Below are 14,765 nucleotides of genomic sequence, written 5' to 3'. Positions count from 1 at the left end.
TTAATGCTACAATACTGACACTTATACAAAAACATGGGGATGCAAAGGAGATCAAAGACTACAGACCTATCAGTTGCTGCAATATCTTATTCAAAGTGATTTCTAAGATTCTCGTAAACAGGCTTAAGGTGTTGCTTCCGGAGCTGATTGAGCCAAACCAGTGCGCTTTTGTCAAAGGTCGACTGCTGCTTGAAAATGTCCTACTAGCTACTGAACTGGTCAAAGACTGTCACAAGCAATCAATCCAACACCGTAGTATTCTCAAGCTGGATATCTCGAAGGCTTTCGATTCTGTAAAATGGTCTTTCATCATGAATACCCTTAGCGCGATGGGTATTCCGGATATGCTTATTCACTGGATTCAAACATGTCTCTCAACCGCTGCTTTCTCTGTCTCAGTTAATGGGGAATTGGAAGGCTTCTTTGGTAGTGAACGGGGCCTGCGACAAAGTTATGCTCTCTCCCCGTATCTGTTCGTCATTGCCATCAATGTATTGTCAAGAATGCTCAATAAGGCGTCTCTCTCTCTCAGCGTATTGGGTTCCATCCCTCCTGCAGCAAGGTAAACCTAACACACCTAAGCTTTGCGGACGATCTAATGATCTTCACTGATGGTGCAGCTGCTTCACTGAAGGGTGTGTTTGAGGTCTTATCAGAATTCACAAGTATCTCCGGTCTGGTGATAAACCCTTCTAAGTCCTCTATCTTCATGGCTGGCCGTATTAGTCAACTTTTTAGAGACGAGGTTCAACGCCTAGGCATTCCTACTGAATCTCTTCCTGTGAGATACCTTGGTCTCCCGCTTACCACGAAGACAATGACCAAAGCAGACTATGAGCCTTTGATTGATCAGATTCGCACGCGTATGGTGTCATGGTCAAGCCGATCTCTTTCTTATGCGGGTCACTTGCAGCTTTTTCGAACAGTCATTGGTAGTATAACAAACTTCTGGTGCTCTGTGTTTCGGCTTCCCAAGAGGTGTCTAAATACCATCGAAGGGATGTGTGCCACATTTTTTTGGTCTTGTTCGCCACACACGCATACGAAGGCAAAGGTCGCTTGGGATGATGTCTGTAGACCTAAGGACGAAGGAGGTTTAGGCATTCGACGTCTTACAGACACTTCAAGAGTGCTCGCGCTTAGCTTGATCTGGAGATTACTCACGAACTCTGGTTCTTTGTGGGTAGCTTGGACGAAGGCTTATCTGTTGCGTACTCACAGCTTCTGGGACGTTAACGATAAGTATGCAGGATCTTGGATATGGCGTAAACTGTTGAAACTTAGGGACCAAGCTGCATATTTTCTCCGGTCTGAGATAGAGAATGGCAAAGCCACCTTATTCTGGTTTGATAACTGGCTTCAGGTTGGAAGACTTTTCAACATCACAGGTGCTTCAGGAACACAAGTCTTGGGTATCTCCCGCTACGCGACGGTCTCAGAAGCGGCCTCTGGTGGACAATGGAACATTCGTTGGTGTCGTGGCTATCACCTATGGGTGATGATAGCCTGCATCAACTCTGTTTCAGCTCCGGCGGAGGACGCGGCTGCTGATCTTCATCTATGGCGCCACGGAGATGAGGATTACAAACCAACCTTCTCGAGTAAAGCAACTTGGGAACAGCTTCGGGTCCATAACCCAAACCTCCCTTGGTGAAAAGTTGTTTGGTTTCAACAGAGCATTCCACGGTTTGCTTTTATCACATGGTTGGCTTTTCAGGATAGACTGTCGAGGGGAGCGAAAAACAGAGCTTGGGGTTGCGTGCAACCGTGTCTCCTCTGTGGTGAACCGGACGAAACTCGTGACCACTTGTTCTTCGCTTGCGCTTACTCATTTACATTATTGATTGATCTAGTAGGATTCCTATTGGGTTCTCGTGTGAATCCCGACTGGACTATCACCGTCACATCTCTTCTATCTCATCGCAGGAGGGAGATTGATACATGTCTCCTGAAGCTTGCTCTCCAAGCTAGCATCCATAGTATTTGGCATGAGAGGAACAGCAGGCGCCATCAAGGTACTCCTCTCAGCGTGGGTCAAATGGTTCGATACATTGACAAGACAATTAGGAACAGGATATCCTCTCCGTGAAAGCGGAAGCCGAGCTTCTATGGTGACATGATGCAGCGTTGGCTCACTCGGGCTTCTTCGCTACAACCGTAATCTGTTATTTTCCCATTATATGACTTGTGTTTCTTTATCTGAAAGCATAAACTTCAGTGGCCTGTAAATTTTTTTTTTGTTAATCAATTTAAAATTTCAACAAAAAAATAGTTAAAATGTGACCCTTCTTTTTTTTTTTTTTGCAACTGATTTTTCTAAATGTGACCATTCTCATAAGATTGATTTAAAAATTGTATAGTAATTTTATCTAAACACTATTTTCACAAATTCAGCAATTCAAAAATTATAACCATTATCCTAAAAGTGATCCTATAAAACGAGTGATCATAATTTTTTTGTTTAGCTTGCTTATCTAACGCTTGAATTAGTTTACTTGTGGCATCAGTGATAATCTTAATATAAACAGCACTCAACTGGCTTTTTTGAAAATGCATCGTTTGAGTAGAGTATAAAGTCTCAAGTAGAAACTAAAATAAATTAGGATTTGTGTTAATTATTTAGGATGTGTGTTAATAAACTAGAATCTTTTGAGCACAAATTTAGGTGAAAAAGTTTCTACGTAATATATATGTGTGTGTTTAGTTGTTTATTGTTTATTATCCTACCAGTATTTTCTTATATACATAATTATTTTGAAGGTTTTCGAATGCTAAGTTTTATAATTTTTTTTGTTGGAGAAGTTTATAACTTAGACCAAAAAAATGTTCAAGAACTCTTGTTTAATGGCCAACTATGATTGATCACATTAACTAAACGAAATTCGAATTTTTTTTTTTTTTTTTGAAAAGAAACGAAATTCGAATTTGGTCTGTCAATTTACTGAATATTTTTGGTGGTTTTATGTTAACTTGCTGCAGATTCTAGTTCAATTTGCAATGCATATATTTTTTTAGATGCGTTTAAGTACACTATAACCATTTAAACCACCATCTTTTGACATTTTAACCCATTATATCACAATCAATTGAGTCTAGTCCCATATGTATCATGGCAATAGAAATAGAAAGATCTTAATATTTTAGGATAAAGCTTTTTTGTTGTAGAGATACTCATTCCTAGTAAAATGGTCTTTTTCTCCAATCTAGTTGATGTGATTGATTTGTTTCTATATAGATTCTTAATTTCTTGCTCTCTTTAGTTTTCAATTTCAAATTTACCAACGGATTGTTTACACCGTTCTCTTTTGTTTTAAGAAATAAATATATGGATGTTTTCTTGTAAATAACTGGATAATCAATCAAAGAGTATTGTTCAGACCGTTTTCTTTTGTTTTTAGAAATAAAAATCTGGATATTTTCTTGTAAATAACTGGATAATCAATCAAAGAGTAATGATTAGTCGAATATTTAGAATAAAAGAAACAAAAAATCCTTATTTCCAATGTTTAGTTTAGTGTTGTGATCCGTAAATTAATAAGTTTCAATCTGCGTTTGTTTGTCATGCAATTTACTTTAGTGATTCAAAAATCAAACTTGTACAAGTGACAAAGGCAAATACTTGCAGGTATCGATACTTCTGCACAATTACACAGACAAGCACACGCAAGAAATATAAATTTTCGAAAAAGGGACCGAATTAAAGAAACTCTCAAACTCAAACAAACAGCTCACCAACTTGGCAGTACTTCACCAAACTCAAATAATAAAACACGATACAGGAAATTAATTCATCAGCCTCATACTTATGATACAGAAAAGATCAAATAAAATAATGATAACATAATACTATTGAGTATATATATTATATGTGAATGATTTTTTATTATATGTGGTTACGATTTGTGTTCTTCAGAACTTGAAACCGAGGCCAGGCCATTTCTTACCAGATGCCTCTTTCTTGGGAGGTCTTGCGTTTGGATCGATCAGATTCTGTAGCGACTTGGCTTTGTAGTTCCGTGACCGCCCCGCTTCCTTCAAAAGCTCGGCCAGACGCTTCTTCTCGTCCTCAAAATCAGGATTTGCAGTACCGAGCTTCTCCTCTCTCAGCTTCAGAACCTGCTCCAATATCTCAATGGCATCTTCTATCCTGCAAAATGAAATAGCCATCAGAAACACGAATTGTCTTTACTAATCTGGTTTAACCGGTTCAAACTGAACCGGAACCATACCAATAAATCGTTCCAAATCTAATGCAAATGAAAAAAAATATCTGATTACGTTTTCATTTTGTATTTGTCCAAAAACCAATCTTTCCAAAAAAAAAAAAAAACATATCCAAACCAAACCATTTCAAATATAATGAATAGACCCGGTTCAACCGAAAACTGAAAACAGAAAAGTCTAAACCGGAGCTTGTTGGGCTCTCCTAGTTTTCACATATCATATCGACCAGGTTTTGATTCCTGTTTACGCGAAGATAGCAACACCAGTCAAGTTCACAAATTTTAACCCAACGAAGTTGTGCTTATTGTGTTGATGAACCAATAGATCATCAGTGAGTTGAGTTGTATGTCAGATAGTTTTTTTAAAGACAATTATCATTACCTTCCCATGGCGTCATACGTGGCAGCCAGATTGCTGTAAACACCGAGAGTGTCCTGATCACAAGGACCACGTTCTTGTTCGAGAATCCCTCTTGCTTCTTCAAACAGCTCACCAGCCTCATCGATCTTGAAAAGCTGAACGCACGCCAGTCCCATCTGGTTCAACACAACTCCAAAGAAGGCAGATTTCTCACCAGCTGCCCGCAGCTTCGTCACAGCGCTCTCAAACGCGTTTCTTGCGTCTTCATACCTCCCCAACGTGTAATACATTACTCCCATCCGCGCCTCTAACCCTGCAATTCATTCACATACAAAAGCCAAAACTAAAGCTTGACAACACAAAGAAGAGTACTTTACTGTTCAATTTAAGACCAAAGACACGTCATAACCTGCAATGGCGCTCTGCTGTCCTGGTTTATCCTCAAGAAGTTTCATGGACTTTTGAAGTAGCTTCAGTGCTTCCTCAGGCTCATCCACAGACTCATATATCGCAGAGATCTCGGTTAATCCACCAGCAATCTCCTCAACAGTTGTCCCAGGCACCGGCTTGTTGTATATCCTCAACGCGTTCTCGCAATAAGACTTAGACTCACGGAGCTTTCCCGTCCTGTGGTAAAGCTCAGCCAATCTAACAAACACCGAAGCTACAGTAGGATGAGTCTCTCCCTTTGAGGACTTGAACACAGTGAGAGCCTTCTGGTAAGAGAACACAGCTTCATCGAACCGACACAGCGACATGTAGATGTTCCCAATGCTGACGTCGATCGAAGCAACTTCCGATTCTTGCCCGCTCGCGATCATAGCCATACTGGCGAGGACGAGGTGCTCGAGCGCGTTCTCGTAGTCTCCTTTAGCCTCGCAGATGATAGCCATCAGCCTCCTATCAGCCGCCTCCTCTAGTGATGCGGGTTCGCTATGCGCACGGTGGATCTCTAGAGTTTTCTTGCATAACTCTTCAGCTTTATTGAACTGCATTGCTTGAACATAGGCTTCCGCTAAGTACCTGAAACACGTGGCGTTGCTTTGTTGGATAAGTACCTGCAATCTCAACGAATTCAAACAATAGCCACGTGGCGTTGTTTAATTGGATAACTACCTGCAAGTTTCACCAACTCGAGGATCCGTCTCTCCCAGAGTCTGGATCTGGATCTTGAGCCCCTCCTCGTAGCAAGCGATGGATCTATCGATCTGACCTAGCATCGACAACGTGTCACCGAGCTGCATATGCCCGGAGAACGCGGCGAGGGAGTGGTCGGGTCCACGCGCCGGATCCGGGACCTTGATGGCTCGCTCGAGCGGCGGGACCGCTTCGTCGAACCTCCCGAGGCTGCAGTAGATAGCGGCGAGGACGTGGAGACTCATGGCGAGATCGAGAACAGGTCCGCCGTCGCTACCGCCGGGGACGGGAGGAGCAGCGGCGGCGCAGCATCTCTCGAAGGACTTCGTCGCGCGGATCGCGTAGTCCAGAGCCTTGTTGGGACCTTCGCCGGAAGCTATGGCGTCGCGAGCGAGCTTGAGGAGGAAGGGGCCGAGATCCGGGTTGTCGAGGGATGGATCGTCGACGTCAGGTACGGCGGCGGCGGAGGAAACGCCCGGCGAGTCTTTTTTGGCGGATCTACCGGGCGAGGGTTTGGATCGAGACGGGGTGGAGGAAGGGGTCTTCTTCATCGGGGTTCGTGGAGGTTGTTGTTGTTGCGTGTCGGGGACGGACACGCGTAGCGGCGGAGCATTGGCCGGCGTTTTGACTGAGACTAGGCCTGGCATCGTTGGCATCTATGTGGTGTATTTGCAAGAGAGAGGATTTGTTTGTAACTTTGTATCGAATGTGCAGTCAGAGATCCAAGTGGAGAAGGAGACGAGTCAGTGAAGGGAGTAAGGGTAGTTTCGTAATATATTTTAGATTATGAGGAGATTACGGTCATCTTGCTAGATCATTTTTCTATTTGATATCGGTTTGGTCGGTACATGAATCATCCGGCGTTGCGATAATGTATCGTACTAGTAGTTGCAGTTGTAGTAAAGTCACACGAAAACAAAAGTCGACGAGTTTCACGAACCGTTCCAACCAATATGATACGGCCACGTGGTAATAATAGGGAAGATAAGCTCGTGCCAGCTACTAAAGATGACTTCTTTTTCTTTTCGCCAATTAAAATGTCAGCTTGGCGCTTGGTAATGATCGACCAACCAATAAATAAAGATTTTATTATTCATAAGTAAAGAGAACCGAACCCAGCTCAGTTTGTGTTGTATGAATCCATATATCATATGATAAGATACGCTTGACAGTCCATTTCATCATAATTAGGAGAAAACTTTATGTACAATTCTAAGATTTAATTACTTAACTTAATTACTTAACTATCTTTATCACTCACCCTAATAATCCATTAATAACTCAGGGATTTTTACTTTATTGGATGTATATGCTTCATCTTTAGGAAAAGTTAATAATATTCATGGAAAAATATTACAGTTTACTAGTTTAATTGGATTATATAGATAATCGTGTGTGAATCTGTTTTACTGAAAACATGATTACATTCTTTTGAAGATAACATGCATTAAATTTATAACATTTTACCAAAAAAAAAAAAAGATAACATGCATTTGAAATTTAAAACTATAGGACAAAATATATTTCGATTACAAAGTGGATAAAAGATACCCAATCCATTATTAAATATAGTTTTAATAACATCAACTTTTTTGAGACTGTCTAAAGAAAGCAAACTAGCATGAAATTATTCGAATGAAAATGAAAATTCGATCAGTTTGAGTTTTTATTTTTTTGCATGGCATCGCCCAATGCCACGTGATGAATTTGGCTTGGATGATTTGAACAACTATACAGCCGAGTTAACCAACTAGGTATAAATAAAAACTATCAATAATCTTGTGACAGACGAACAACTTTTTGTTAAGTGATTTTTTTTTTAGAATAAATTATTGAGAAAGGGTGAGACAAATTGTGAAGATGCATCTGTCAGGGGCGTGAGTAGGAAATGAACCTCATTAAAAAAAAAAATTGTATGATTGTTTATTTTCAACATTTTTAATTCTTACCTCATTTGCACTTACAAATTGATCTGGTTGCGCAGAAGAGGTAATTTGGAGGTAAGTCGAGATTTGTTTTCGTTTTTACATTTTTACATGCATTTCAACACACCATGAATATCTGTTTATACAAGAAAGGAAGATGGTGTTCAAAAAAAAAAAACAAGAAAGGAAGAAAAGTCTTCGTCATCTTCTTTTTTGACAAGTACCGGAAAGAATACAGTGATATACTTTCTACTGCTGCGGTGTTAGATCCAAAGTTGAAGTTCGCTATCTTGGAATATTGTTATGACACCTTAGATCCATTAACAAGCAAGTCAAAAGTCGATCATATCCGAAAGAAGATAAAAAAGTTGTATGGAGTTTATAAGAAGGATCCTAAGAGCATTACTGCGAGCCCTTCAGAAACCACATTGGTGAACAATATACCAGATGGATATGGGGTAAGTAGTTAGTGTTATAATGTAGGAGTTTGTACTTGGTGTGTTCTTACTGTTTTTATGTTCATAATGCATGAGTTTTATGCATTCTTTTTTCAAAATGCGGGAACAGGAAAATCAACTTTAGATGTGTACTTGGCTGAACTGGTTTTAGATATATGACTGCCTTTAAGACTCTAGGTGTCTTGAGATATTGGAGAAAAATGCAACACAGTTTAAAGAGCTGTCCCGCATGACGTGTGATGTTCTTTCAATTCCCATTACAACTGTGTCTTTCTGAGTCGTCATTCTGTGCTGGAAGCCGTGTTCTTAGCAAGTATAGGAGCCGACTTCTTCCATCAAATGTACAAGCTCTCATTTTTGGAAGAAATTGGCTGTGTGGGTTTGAAGTGACGAGTAAGTTTTCTGATTTTATACTTAGCTTGTATACTTTCTTTTTGATACTGGTGAATGCCACATTGCTACATTGGAGAACTAGTTCATTGCATATATAACTTTTTCATTATATTTTTTCTGAATAGGTCGTAGATGCTGCTTAACTTAAGCAGCTTAAGACTCTAGATGTCTAGTTAAATTTAACTTGTATATGTCTCTTTAGTTGGTTGCATCGTTGATATGTCTTTTACTTGGCTGCTGTGATTTTTATACTGATTTGCTTGGATGTTTACTTGCAGATTGATCTGTTCACTTGTCCATATTGATGAATATCTAATTTGTTTGTGATAATTTTGCTTACATGTCTCTGCTCATGTTAAGTGATTCTAAGAAGAAGAAGAAGAAGAAAAAGACGAAGAGAGGTGAAGAAGAAGGTGGAAGAAAGAAGAGAAGGAAATGAGATTAAGTGAAAGAATGAAGTATGAAAGTTTAATTCTAAATTTAAGTACCTTTTGGCTTTTGTAAGATATCGATTTTTTTTTTGTAAGACACAGAGTTTAAGTTTAAGACTTTAAGTATTTTTTGTAAAACATGGAGTTTAAGTCTAAGTATCTTTTGTAAAACATGAAGTTTAAGTAAGTTTAAAATGTTATATATGACATTTAGAATCTGTACATCTTTTAAGTTGAAAATTAGACTTCCTATATTAAGTGGACGTCTGGACTCCATGACAGTCCAACTGGTCATGATCATATTTGGTTATGGTCCTATTTAGAAATGGTCTTATTTGGAGTTTAACCAAAAACGCCAAAAAAATAAGTCCATCTGGATACACCCAAATCCGTCCGGACCACCAATTTGATACCCCTAGCCATCATATAGTTGATAGTTCATATATGAATTGTCACGTTGTACCAGCACATATTATATTACGAACCCTCAAGAGTGAATGTTTGATGTTAAACCCTTAGTTTCATAGATAAATACCTTTTTTGGTTCAATTTTAGTTATATAATTTTCCCTTTTTTCTACTAGATGAAAAGAAAACATGTGCGGGTACAGTTAGTATTCAAATAAATCTTGCTGTAGAAAGATAATTCTATCCAACAAGAGACGATCCTTCACTTGTCATATAATGATAAAACCAAGAAGTTCGTCAACAAGTTCAGTCGATGACAGATTGAAAGTATGTTAGATTCTGACTCAGTCGACAGTGGTTAGATTGGCGATGGTCGATGACGCAGGCGAGTTGAAAAGAGCAAAAGCAAGATAGACTATTTAAATGTGGTAGAGAGCAAAAGCAAGAAAAGAGCAAGAGCAAAAAAAGCAAGATACTCGTAAGCCAACAAGTTTTAAATGCGTTTAAACATAGGCCTAGGCTCACCAATAAACTATTTAAGTGAGCTTATTATTGTTTATGACTCGAACTAATTTCGTAAATACGTATGTCTCCGAGGGCCAAGTAGTAATTGCGAAGCTTCTACTTCACTTTTCTCTTTCGCTATTTGTCGTTTTCATTTGTCGCTCCTTCGCCGTCTGTCTCAATGCCTCCGGTGATGAAAAGAGGAAGACACGGAAACTGGGCGGACCTTCCGCCGGAACTAATGTCATCGATCTTGCTCCGTATCGACGTACTTGAAAACGCGCAGAGAGTGTGCAGATCGTGGCGTCGCGTTTGCAAAGACCCTCGACGTGGAGTAAGATTGATATGCGCAACGATGGAGACTTGGACGACATGGACTATGACCTCGAGATCATGTGTCGTCACGCAGTCGATCGCAGCCAAGGCGGTTTGGTTGGGATCGACATTGGGTACTTACTTTGGTACTGATGACCTCCTCAACTACATCGCTGTTAGGTATCTCTCTCTCTCCCCTTCACTCTCTCTCTCTAGGCATTGAAAGGTTCGAACTTTATGAAAGAAGACAAAGATTCACACTGTTTGGAGAAGACCCATATGATGTTTTGTTCGTTAATCATCTCTCTCTCTCTCTCTCTCTCTCTCTCTCTTCTTTCCTCTCTCTAGGCATTGCAAAGTTAGAACCTTTATCAGTTATCTTAGATTGTGTTTTTAACCCTTTTGTTTAATTTGCAGGTCGAGTAATCTGAGAAGCCTTAGGCTTTTGATGTGTGATACATTAACAGACGAGGGGTTTATGGAGGCAGTTGCGAAACTTCCATTGCTTGAACACCTGGAAATATCATATTGCTCATTGTCAGAAGAAGACTTTCTGAAAGCTGCAGGCCAGTCTTGTCCCAATCTGAAGACACTGAAGCTAAACAGCGAACCTCAGTTCAAGCCTGATGATGATTGATGACGAAGCTCTAGCAATTGCAGAAACCATGCCCGGACTACTCCAGCTTTATGGGAACGGACTAACCAACAAGGGCCTCAACGCCATTCTTGACTCTTGTCCACACCTGGTACACCTTGATATACGCAAGTGTTTACGTGTTGACTTTGATGGGATATGGCGAAACGATGTCTTTGAGAGGGTCAAAGAGTTGAGACAGCCTTACGACCCAACAGATGATTACCGTTTTGATGGTTTTGAGAGGACCATAGAAGAAGAAGCTACAGAAGAAGAAGAAGAAGAAGAGGAGTATTACTCATATGACAGCGATGAGTATGTCTATGATGTCGACAATTGCTCTGACACGTATGACTCGTGTGTTGACTAGACATGGATAGGAGGTCGGATCGTTTTGAAGGATTAAATAATGATAGGTTGTATTGACTATATCAGTAGCAAGTAGTGGTAATGAAACTAGTTCATGACCTCTTTTCGGTTAGTTGGTAGTTTCAGTGGACGTGTGTGTCCCGTCCTTCTCTCTATGCCTTAGTCTAGCTTTTGAGCGTGTAGATTCCTTGACGGAGTAAGAACATATTTAACATGTTTTTAGCAACACATGTCACAAACTCTTTTCCCCGAAAAAAAGTAAAAGGTAATGGTCCAAACAAGGATTCAGCCCATGAGGTCCATCGACTGCTAGAAACGAAGGTAAACGCTAGCTCTGTGTGTGAAACATGATCTAGCGCTCTTTCGTCCCCCGTCTAGAAGAGATCATACTCTAGCCTTCACAAAGAAGGCTCAGCTGTCGTGGCTTGGATCGGGAGTGTTTTGCTTCCGATTCTCCTCTCATCACTATGACTGAACCAACGTCCCGTTACCTTTAAAGCCTCCACTAGGATTACAAGCTCGGCAATTGATTTATTGTTTTCTTGTCTATATATGTAGGTCTGATACTTTTGTTTCTTCCAATGTGGGATTATATATCTAGCTTAAGCCACAATATTTTTGTTTTTGTTTTAACCAGTAGGTTCCGGTTCAAGCCCATAATATTTTCGGACCGCGACCAGAACCCAATTCATGTCTTAAACTCGCCAAAAGTATAAGAAAAGAAAAAATTGAATCAATCCAGATATTTTTTATTGCGCATCCAGGGAATCGAACCCTGGTCAGTACCGTGGGAGGGTACTATGATACCACTACACCAGATGCGCTTTTGCTATTAGCCACATATTTATACTTTTATTAAATAGAAAAACGTAAAAATGAAAAATACATCTCATCTGGTTACTTATTTTCTACATTGCGTATGACAAACAAGAATCTACCAATTCTCTACGAATAAAATTCAAAATCTTCAATTCCAGCTTTCTTAAACATCCATTAAACACATTTAGAAACCTTTAAAACAATTAAGAAATTGGACAGAGATTAGGCCCATATTACTAACACACGTCCGCATGTAGTAGTTTGTTATAAATTTAAAAGATTGCTTATCCCCGGTATTCGAAACCGGGTTTGTAATACGTAATACATAAAATACATTCTCTATATTTCTAAATTTCTCCATCGCGTATACATTCTCTATATTTCTAAATTTCTCCATCGCGTATCGGGTACAAAATCCCCAATTCACCTTCTCTAGGATTCAAATCCCTAAAACACGATCTTCATCGTCAGAAGAGGTTCAAATCGAATCTGAGAAGCCATGGATAAAAGCAGCAGCATCAACTCCACGGCCTCTACCGCCTCCAATCTCAGCACGGCTTCCCTAGAGAAGCTAGATCAGGCGGCGAGCTGGTTCGGCGCCACCGTCATCTCCGCCTTCTTCGCCTCCCTCGAGCGCTGCTCCTGCGTGAACCTATCTACTTTCGATGATGATGACGACGAAGACGACAACGAGGAATCCAACAGCCGTCCCCTTGCTCTCTCCGCCGCTCCCCAACCAGACGACATCGTTTAGATTCTCCGGTAATCCCTCGGTTTTTAGGAATTTAATCAACGATGTAAGACGTTCAGAAACTTTTGATTGTATATGGCGGATTTGATATCTAATTTTTTTCCTTTTTCTCCGAATGTTTATGTGTAAACTGATTATGCTTGCCTCTGAACGGATATGGTTGGTCTTCGTTCATGATTTGTGAAGGTTTATATATTTTATATATGCTTGGTTTTGGATTTTGGAGCAATTTGTAGATTTTCTTTCTTTGAAGGTTACACGATTTGCCTATGGTTATATTGTTTATACACCTGAATCCCAAAATCAAAAAAAAAATTGTGCATGCGTTCTAAGTCTAATCTTTAGTTTTTATGTTAAGAGTAAAGATTGTATGCACATTTCTCTGTTGAGAAAACCATAGGCAAAGAACAACTTTTTGGTGGTGGGAATCGCATATGTAATCTGGTTTCATCTTTCTGATCTTTGATTCTAAGGTGATCTTTATGTTTGTAAGGATGGATTGTAGTTGGAGGATAGATTAGTGAAGCACATTGCCTTGTTTGAGTGGAAGTTGTCATTTGATTCTTACCTTATATATGTTGTTTGTCTCATTCCTTGATCCGACTTTAACTTTAGATACAAAGAATACAAGTTTTTGTTTTCCAGTTCACATTTTATATTTAACAAGTTTAAGTGGAAGTTGTTTCTTAGCTTACATTTTTTTTCTGAGTATATGGAAGTTTAATTCGATGCTTACTTTGGATCTGACTTCAACTTTGGATACAAAATGAATTAGAAAACAAAGCATTGCTTGGTAAGTACATAAAGATGGTTCTTATATTTAAAAGTTGTGCTTGGTGGTCCGGTCCGATGATGAGTTGCAATGAGTTTTACACTCTTCGTTCCAATTGCTAAAGCGATTTTGAAAAGTTGCTATGTTGAAAGCACTATTATTGACTCTGAGGACCACATTGGGTTGTTATTACCTACTAGCACCCAGCTCTTTAATCTGCAAGCATTGCCTTTTGTCTCATCTTTACCCTGAGCTTTCTCAATCATTATCAATCTCTCTTCTAGAAATTTGAGGTTGTGTTCGGAAATTTGGCATGGCCATTTCAACAAAACCTGCTCTAGCACCCAGTGCAAAGCATTTTACAGTGATCGCCTTTTGAAAAAGAAGCATCCAATCTTTCATTCCCTCCCTTTCTGGATTTATTTCACTTTGATTGCTCAAAATGATTAAGAATGTTTTTTTTATTGGCTTAAACATGAATAAGAATTTGATTTAAAAAAAAAGACTGAGAATCTCGCTTGAAATGTTTATATCGTGTAGTTCCAATTTCCATCTTTCTGTTTTGTTACTTTGCAATGTGTTCGTGTTAGTGATATATCGCTGGAAGCTAGCTCACCTTTTACTTCAAAAAGTGATTCCTTATCCTAAACAATGGATTGCCTTTGAAAAAACATCGCTTTGCATAAATGAAAGGTATACTAAAGCAGTAGAGAGAGAAAAAAATTGAAGCTAAGCACCTTTAGCAATTCGAAACCCAATTGAATCTTAACCAGATGGTTTAATCGAACCACTTTCTGGTTCGGTTATCAAAACGCCGCCGTGTTGAAGTCGAGGGGGGTACTTTCGGTAATTAATTCGTGGCCATCGTCACTGTTTATTGAACAGATCAACCATTAATCAGCACAGTTTTCTCTTGTTTCTAGAGAGAGAGGCGAAGTGAAGAAGATCTCTCTTTTGTGATAATGGTTGATGCCGCCGACAAATTAGGTTACTTCCAAGCGATAACAGGTCTCGAAGATCCCGATTTGTGCACCGAGATCCTCCAAGCTCATGGCTGGGACCTCGAACTCGCCATCTCCTCCTTCACTTCATCTGACCCACACGATAACGACGCCGACGCTTCCTCTTCCCACATCGATGGCGATCACTCCACCGCGAATCCCGAAACGAACGATTACCCTCCTCGAGGAATCCACGACGATTCAGAACTCGTAAGAGGACTCAGACCTCCGGGAATCGCGTGGAGTATCATCACTCTACCGATCT

General features: G+C 39.8%; 4 protein-coding genes, 1 non-coding gene and 1 pseudogene across 5 annotated transcripts in view; 4 read left to right on the top strand and 2 right to left on the bottom strand.

The window, feature by feature from the left end:
* The first annotated feature begins 598 nt into the window (after positions 1-598).
* On the top strand, positions 599-2,089 carry LOC106330033. Its single transcript, XM_013768600.1, has 2 exons — positions 599-1,627; positions 1,718-2,089. Exons 1-2 carry the CDS (start codon positions 599-601, stop codon positions 2,087-2,089), a joined length of 1,401 nt encoding a protein of 466 aa, XP_013624054.1.
* Positions 2,090-3,715: 1,626 nt separating this feature from the next.
* On the bottom strand, positions 3,716-6,566 carry LOC106335412 (nephrocystin-3). Its single transcript, XM_013773933.1, has 4 exons — positions 5,701-6,566; positions 4,994-5,607; positions 4,606-4,897; positions 3,716-4,147 (listed from the first exon to the last, which is right to left on the bottom strand). The coding sequence occupies exons 1-4, from the start codon at positions 6,375-6,377 to the stop codon at positions 3,910-3,912; spliced, it is 1,821 nt and encodes a 606-aa protein (XP_013629387.1). The 5' UTR covers positions 6,378-6,566; the 3' UTR covers positions 3,716-3,909.
* Positions 6,567-9,933: 3,367 nt separating this feature from the next.
* On the top strand, positions 9,934-11,355 carry LOC106332643 (annotated as a pseudogene).
* Positions 11,356-11,910: 555 nt separating this feature from the next.
* On the bottom strand, positions 11,911-11,981 carry TRNAG-CCC. Its single transcript has one exon. It is a non-coding gene; the product is annotated as a tRNA-Gly (tRNA).
* Positions 11,982-12,258: 277 nt separating this feature from the next.
* On the top strand, positions 12,259-12,945 carry LOC106332132. Its single transcript, XM_013770604.1, has 2 exons — positions 12,259-12,310; positions 12,347-12,945. Exon 2 carries the CDS (start codon positions 12,476-12,478, stop codon positions 12,728-12,730), a length of 255 nt encoding a protein of 84 aa, XP_013626058.1. The 5' UTR covers positions 12,259-12,310; positions 12,347-12,475; the 3' UTR covers positions 12,731-12,945.
* A 1,447-nt stretch (positions 12,946-14,392) lies between these two features.
* Positions 14,393-14,765, top strand: part of LOC106328129 (plant UBX domain-containing protein 10-like) — a 2,267-nt gene continuing 1,894 nt past the window's right edge. The window contains exon 1 of the mRNA XM_013766502.1: positions 14,393-14,763. Coding sequence (XP_013621956.1) covers positions 14,462-14,763 — 302 coding nt within the window. The 5' untranslated portion in view covers positions 14,393-14,461. The remainder of the gene's footprint in view (positions 14,764-14,765) is intronic.

The sequence above is a fragment of the Brassica oleracea genome, chromosome C3 (genome assembly GCF_000695525.1).
Source record: "Brassica oleracea var. oleracea cultivar TO1000 chromosome C3, BOL, whole genome shotgun sequence".
Lineage (NCBI taxonomy): Eukaryota > Viridiplantae > Streptophyta > Magnoliopsida > Brassicales > Brassicaceae > Brassica > Brassica oleracea.
Note: the sequence above shows the minus strand (reverse complement) of the source record. Positions and strands in the feature narration are given on the sequence as shown.